Source organism: Carcharodon carcharias, chromosome 27, assembly GCF_017639515.1.
Source record: "Carcharodon carcharias isolate sCarCar2 chromosome 27, sCarCar2.pri, whole genome shotgun sequence".
In the NCBI taxonomy this organism is placed as follows: domain Eukaryota; kingdom Metazoa; phylum Chordata; class Chondrichthyes; order Lamniformes; family Lamnidae; genus Carcharodon; species Carcharodon carcharias.
This window is the reverse complement of record NC_054493.1, coordinates 4,838,044-4,845,543: the sequence shown is the minus strand read 5'-3', so window position 1 is coordinate 4,845,543 and position 7,500 is coordinate 4,838,044. Positions and strand designations below refer to the sequence as shown.

Below are 7,500 nucleotides of genomic sequence, written 5' to 3'. Positions count from 1 at the left end.
TGTGTGTGTCTGTGCATGAGTGTCTATGTTTCGGTGTGTGTGTGTGTGTGTGTGTCTGTGCATGAGTGTCTATGTTTCGGTGTGTCTGTGTGTGTGTGTCTGTGCATGAGTGTCTATGTTTCTGTGTGTGTGTGTGTGTGTGTGTGTGTGTGTCTGTGCATGAGTGTCAATGTTTCTCTGTGTGTATGTGTGTGTGTGTGTGTGTGTGTGTGCGTGTGTCTGTGCATGAGTGTCTATGTTTCTGTGTGTGTGTGTGTGTGTCTCTGTGCATGAGTGTCTATGTTTCTGTGTGTGTGTGTGTGTGTGTGTGTGTGTGTCTGTGCATGAGTGTCTATGTTTCTGTGTGTGTGTGTGTGTGTGTGTGTCTGTGCATGAGTGTCTATGTTTCTGTGTGTGTGTGTGTGTGTGTGTGTCTGTGCATGAGTGTCTATGTTTCTGTGTGTGTGTGTGTGTGTGTGTGTGTCTGTGCATGAGTGTCTATGTTTCTGTGTGTGTGTGTGTGTGTGTGTCTGTGCATGAGTGTCTATGTTTCTGTGTGTGTGTGTGTGTGTGTGTGTGTCTGTGCATGAGTGTCTATGTTTCTGTGTGTGTGTGTGTGTGTGTGTGTCTGTGCATGAGTGTCTATGTTTTCTGTGTGTGTGTGTGTGTGTGTGTGTGTCTGTGCATGAGTGTCTATGTTTCTGTGTGTGTGTGTGTGTGTGTGTGTCTGTGCATGAGTGTCTATGTTTCTGTGTGTGTGTGTGTGTGTGTGTCTGTGCATGAGTGTCTATGTTTCTGTGTGTGTGTGTGTGTTTGTGTGTGTCTGTGCATGATTGTCTATGTTTCTGTGTGTGTGTGTGTGTGTGTGTGTGTGTCTGTGCATGAGTGTCTATGTTTCTGTGTGTGTGTGTGTGTGTGTGTGTCTGTGTTTCTGTGTCATGCTGGTTTGTTTATTTCCCGCTAATTCTACGCAAATCGCATGCAATTCTTTAGAAATCTCTGTAAGTTCTGCCCACGCAGCTGTCCAGTAACTGCGTGTAAATTCAGTGTAAATTCGACAGTCTTGCACGCAAAGCCTGTAGAAATTCAGCCACTTCCTGCAAACCCTGCCGATTCTTGCGTGAGTTTCCCGCAAATTCAGCGTAGGTTCGATGTTAACGCACCGGAAATTCACGTCGATTCCCACATCAACCCAACGAAAATTTGACATAACTCCATCCACACACAACACACGGTTCCCTGGAGCTTTTGCGAAATGGAAAACTCAGACCAAATCTGTAAGATTCGACGTAAAACCCTGGGTAAACTCGACGCCAGCGCTGTGTTAAAAAAAATATGCCGTTTGGTGTAAGTCTGTGACAGTCGCTATCGACCCTATGGACGTTCTCCATGAGATGGTAAGTAAAACCTCGGTTGGCGTCTGGTGCTTTTGAACAATTGCGTGAGACTTTGTGACACAATTCTGGGTGCCGCTATATATCCACCCATGAAACTATCATTGCACATGGGAGATTATTTCGTTAAAAAAGCAGTTTAGTCTGCGGGTGTGTGTCTTAATTGGATGAAAGCCCAGCTCGTCTGGGTGCTTTGACGTTTACTGGTTTTGAGGTGTAAGAGAGGTAGAGTGCATTTGCAATTTTGTTGAATAGAGCATCCCAAGAAGGGGGGGGGGGGGGGGTGAAATCTTGCACCTAGCTAGCAGAGACCAAGCGGTAGGTTTATATCACGGATAAAGCTGGTACTGTGAAAGGGGGGTTTTATTGTTAGTAGAGGATTAGTTCCGAGGTTGGCGATACAGTGAGGATTAACGTTCAATGGGGCTGGTAGGTAATATGTTTAGCAGTGTGTGTGTGTGTGTGTGGGTGTGCAGGGCAGAGGCAAAGGAAGATTAAAAGACAGCTGTAAGCCTCCAACTGGCTCAACAGGAACCAAAGTGAAAAGAACCTCATTTTGAACTCGTAGAGTGAAAGTGCTTTGCCTGGTGCCCGGTTTAGTCTATGGGTTGCTGCTGCCTAAATGGAGATTAGTTTGGGGATGTGTTAAAACTCAAGATAGTCGTGATTTATCAGCCACGCGTACATATATATTTTAACTTGCGTTAAAGTTAGTAAAACGTTTCATTGAGTTTAAGGCAAAAGCTCGAGAGCTGGTGGTCGGATTTCTGAATGTGGAGTCGCTTCTCGAACATAACGCTTAAAATTATAGGTTATGACAGTAGTTTCAAGTTTCCCTCCAGGATTTTTCAATAACTGAGGTCTTACGCGCAGTCCACTCTCGGACTTGATGTCCATGATGGTCAGCACTGTCTCGTACAGGATGGCGTTGCCGGGATTCTTGCTGGTCTCCGTGTTCGTGGCTACCTGGATCAGCAGGAGAAAAGGGGAGCACAGGATCAGAACGGCGATGGGATCAGACCAGACTACAGGGGTGGGAGAGGGAGAGCCGCAGACATAGGGCGATCAGGTGGCAGGTGTGTCGAGAGAGGTGGGCCGAACAGGTGTGGAGTTCACTCGGGAAACGTGAGGGGAGGTGACAGAGATAGGGAGGGGGGTTAGGGGGATGGAGGAGGTTACAGAGAAAGGGAGGGGTGTAGGGCGATGGAGGAGGTTACAGAGATAGGCAGTGTTGTGGGTACTAGAGGAGGCAACAGAGATAGGGAGGGGTGTAGGGACTGGAGGAGGTTAGAGAGATAAAGAGGGTTGTAGGGGCTGGTGTAGGTTACATAGATAGGGAGGGGTGTAGGGGCTGGAGGAGGTTACAGAGTTAGGGAGGGGTGTAGAGGCTGGAGGAGGTTACAGAGATAGGGAGGGGTGTAGGGGGCTGGAGGAGGTTACAGAGATAGGGAGGGTTGTAGGGGCTGGAGGAGGTTACAGAGATAGTGAGGGGTGTAGGGGCTGGAGGAGGTTACAGAGATAGGGAGGGTTGTAGGGGCTGGAGGAGGTTACAGAGATAGGGAGGGGTGTAGGGGCTGGAGGAGGATACAGAGATAGGGAGGGTTGTAGGGGCTGGAGGAGGTTACAGAGATATGGCGGGGTGTAGGGGGCTGGAGGAGGTTACAGAGATAGGGAGGGTTGTAGTTGCTGGAGGAGGTTACAGAGATAGGGAGGGGTGTAGGGGCTGGAGGAGGTTACAGAGATAAGGAGGGGTGTAGGGGCTGGAGGAGGTTACAGAGATAGGGAGGGGTGTAGGCGGCTGGAGGAGGTTACAGAGATAGGGAGGGGTGTAGGGGGCTGCAGGAGGTTACCAAGATAGGGAGGGGTGTAGGAGCTGGAGGAGGTTACAGAGATAGTGAGGGGTGTAGGGGGCTGGAGGAGGTTACAGAGATAGGGAGGGTTGTAGTTGCTGGAGGAGGTTACAGAGATAGGGAGGGGTGTAGGGGCTGGAGGAGGTTACAGAGCTAAGGAGGGGTGTAGGAGGCTGGAGGAGGTTACAGAGATAGGGAGTGGTGTAGGAGGCTGGAGGAGGTTACAGAGCTAGGGAGGGGTGTAGGAAGCTGGAGGAGGTTACAGAGATAGGGAGGGGGACTGAGTGTGAACACATGCTAAGTGTGGAGAAGCTGGTCTCTCTCAATGAGGATCTCATCCGTGTTGGAATGGGTCCCTGGACATCAAGAAACCCCGCGTGTTCTACTCGAAGTGAGGCAATGGGATTGTTTCTATCCACGAGGGGATCAGACTAGGCGCTACATAAAGTCAGAACAGCCCTGGCTGAGTGCAATGCACCCATCGGGTCTCCAGATCAGTGCCTTGTGGGTTAAAGACTCTCCGCTGATACATCAATGGAACCCAAGGCTGGAACCCACTACAGAGGGGAGAAGCGGGTCTCTTGTACCAGTGGGGGGCAGGATTGGGGGAAGGGGATAAGGAGGGAGGCTTTCTGTACTGACCTGTGCAAGGACATCATTCATGGCTTCACTGCTTTCATCATCGTTCCTCCCTAGAATCCTCAACAGTCTTAATATCCGCACCTTGGAAAACACAGATAAGGGCGTCATGGACCCCATTCCATTCACGACTCCTCAGATACTGAAGCAGCCCCGAGTCCAAATGCAGCAAGACCTGGACAATTTCCAGGCTCGGGAGCTGACCAGTGGCCAGTAACATTCACATCCACACAAGTGTCAGGCAATGACCATTCCAACAAGAGAGAATCCAACCATCGCCCCCTTGATGTTCAATGGGCATCGCCCTCACTGAATCCCCCCCACTATCAACATCCTGGGGGTTACCATTGACCAGAAACTGAACTGGGGACCCAGCCATATAAATACTGTGGCTACAAGAGCAGGTCAGAGGCTGGGAATCCTGCGGAGAGTAACTCACCACCTGACTCCCTCCCCAAAGTCTGTCCACCATCTACAAGGCACAAGTCAGGAGTGGGATGGGACACTTCTCCACTTGCCTGGATGAGTTGCAGCTCCCACAACACTCGAGAAGCTCGACACCGTCCAGGACAAAGCAGCCCCCCCGCTCGATCGGCACCCCATTCACAAACATTCACTCCCTCCCACCCACCGACGCACAGTAGCAGCAGCGTGTGTACCATCTACAAGATGCACTGCAGCAACTCACCAAGGCTCCTTCGACAGCGCCGCCCAAACCCACGACCGCTACCATCTAGAAGGACAAGGGCAGCAGACACGTGGGGAACACCCACCACCTGGAAGTTCCCCTCCGAGCCCCTCACCATCCCGACTTGGAAATATATCGGCCGTTCCTTCACTGTCGCTGGGTCAAAATCCTGGAACTCCCTCCCTAACAGCGCCGTGGGTGTACCTACACCACAGGGGACAACATCCTGGAACTCCCTCGCTAACAGCGCCGTGGGTGTACCTACACCACAGGGGACAACATCCTGGAACTCCCTCCCTAACAGCGCCGTGGGTGTACCTACACCACACAGGGGACAAAATCCTGGAACTCCCTCGCTAACAGCGCCGTGGGTGTACCTACACCACACAGGGGACAAAATCCTGGAACTCCCTCGCTAACAGCGCCGTGGGTGTACCTACACCACACAGGGGACAAAATCCTGGAACTCCCTCCCTAACAGCGCTGTGGATGTACCTGCACCACACGGACAATCCTGGAACACCCTCCCTAACAGCGTTGTGGATGTACCTACACCACACAGGGGACAAAATCCTGGAACTCTGTCCCTAACAGCGCCGTGGGTATACCTACACCACACGGAACAAAATCCTGGAACTCCCTCCCTAACAGCACTGTGGGTGTACCTACACCACAGGGGACAAAATCCTGGAACTCCCTCCCTAACAGCGCCGTGGGTGTACCTACACCACACGGAACAAAATCCTGGAACTCCCTCCCTAACAGCGCTGTGGGTGTACCTACACCACACAGGGGACAAAATCCTGGAACTCCCTCCCTAACAGCGCCGTGGGTGTACCTACATCACAGGGGACAGCAGCGGTTCAAGAAGGCAGCTCACCCACCAGATTCTCAAGGGGCAATTAGGGATGGGCAATAAATGCTGGGCCCAGCCAGCGATGCCCATATCCCCATGAATGAATATAACAACAGCTACCCAGAGACTTTAACCAGACACCGAACAAAGCATTTTCACCTTTGCAAATTCAGAATGAGCTTCCTTTCACTTTGGTTCCTGTGGTGACACAGGCATTGATTTTACATTGACCCCTGCCCCGCACACACACACACACACACACACACACACACACACACACACACACACAAAACCGCTATCTTGTTATACCCAGCACATTTCGTTAAGTGTAAATTCTCATTGTATCGCCGGCCCCTTTGAACCCCACCTCTTCTAACAATAAAACCCCCTTTCACAGTACCAGCTTTATCCGCGATATAAACCTACCGCTTGGTCTCTGCTAGCTAGGTGCAAGATTTCACTCCCCCTTCTTGGGATGCTCTATTCAACAAGATGCAAATGCACTCTACCTCTCTTACATCACTTGGCCCCACAGCCTTGAACGTTATGAGGTGCCGAGTGCTCATCCAGGGACTTTGTAAAGGATGTGAGGGTATCCCACCCTCCCAGGCAGCGCATTCCACACCCTCACCACCCTCTGGGTAAAAAAGTTTCTCCTCACATCACCCCCTCCCTAAACCTCCTGCCCCCTCACCTTGAACTGATGCCCCCCTCGTGACTGACCCTTCAACTAAAGGGGAACAGCTGCTCCCTATCCACCCTGTCCGTGCCCCTCATAATCTTGTCCACCTCGATCAGGTCACCCCTCAGTCTTCTCTGCTCCAACGAAAACAACCCAAGTCTATCGAAACCTCTCTCCGTAACTTAAATGTTTCATCCCCAGGCAACATCCTGGTGAATCTCCTCTGCACCCCCTCCAGTGCAATCACATCCTTCCTATAATGTGGCGACCAGAACTGCACCCAGTACTCCAGCTGTGGCCTCACCAAGGGTCTACACAACTCCAACATCACCTCCCTACTTTTGTCATCTAGGCCTCGATTGATAAAGGCAAGTGTCCCCTGTGCCTTTTTCACCACACCCACTAACATACCCCCTCCGCCTTCAGAGATCTATGGACACACACGCCAAGGTCCCTTTGTTCCTCAGGATGTCCTAGTGTCATGCCATTCATTGAATACTTCCTCGTCCAATTACTCCTTCCAAAGTGTTATCACCCCACACACGTTTCAGGGTTAAATTCCATCTGCCCATTTGACCATCCCATCTATATCTTCCTGCAGCCCAAGACACTCAATTTCACTGTTAACCACCCGGCCAATCTCTGTGTCATTGGCAAACTGACTAATCCTACCCCCCACATAGTCGTCTATGTCGTTTATATCAATGATGAATAATAGGGGACCGAGCACAGATCCCTGTGGTACGCCGCTGGACACTGGCTTCCAGTCACTGCAGCATCCTTCTGTCATCACCCTCTGACCCCAACAACGAAGCCAATTTTGAATCCCCCTTATCAAATGAGCCCGTATCCCATGTGCCTTTGCCTTCTTGATAAGTCTCCCATGTGGAACCTTGTCGAAGGCTTTGCTGAAGTCCATATAAACTACATCCACTGCACTACCCTCATTGACCCAACCTGGCCACCTCCTTGAAACACTCAATCCCATCTGACCTGCAGGAAGGGGTCACTGATGCTGGAGACGTCGTGCTCCGGGGAGTATCCGATGGTTGTCAGGGAGCGGAGGATCAGCACCAGCTGTGGAACCATCTGGAAAGACAGCAAGGCGACATGTTGGGGGAGGGGGGAGTGAGGGTTTTTGTGGCCGGGCAGAGTCTGACCGTGTCTTGGCGTGACCGAGCGTCCGGCCGGGCGGGGGTGGGGGAGGGGGAGGAGGAGAGGCCCTCGCGCGGCCTACTGCTCGCTCACGCTCCACACCACACCCCCCCACCCCCCATCACCCCCCATCACCCCCCCACCCCTCATCAGCCCCCCAACCCCCCCATCACCCTCCCCCGCCCCCCATCACCCTCCCCCACCCCCCCAACCCCCCCACCCCCCAACACCCCCCATCACCCCCCCACCCCCCAACC

At 52.1% G+C, this 7,500-nt stretch overlaps 1 protein-coding gene across 3 annotated transcripts in view; it reads right to left on the bottom strand.

The window, feature by feature from the left end:
- The window catches only part of LOC121270487 (AP-1 complex subunit gamma-1-like), a 180,740-nt gene that overhangs the window by 70,895 nt on the left and 102,345 nt on the right, over positions 1 to 7,500 (bottom strand). For all 3 annotated transcript variants that reach the window (XM_041175809.1, XM_041175811.1, XM_041175810.1), the window contains exons 7-9: positions 7,082 to 7,177; positions 3,866 to 3,946; positions 2,241 to 2,339 (exon numbers count right to left, since the gene is read on the bottom strand). In XM_041175809.1, the coding sequence (XP_041031743.1) occupies positions 2,241 to 2,339; positions 3,866 to 3,946; positions 7,082 to 7,177 (276 nt within the window). The remainder of the gene's footprint in view (positions 1 to 2,240; positions 2,340 to 3,865; positions 3,947 to 7,081; positions 7,178 to 7,500) is intronic.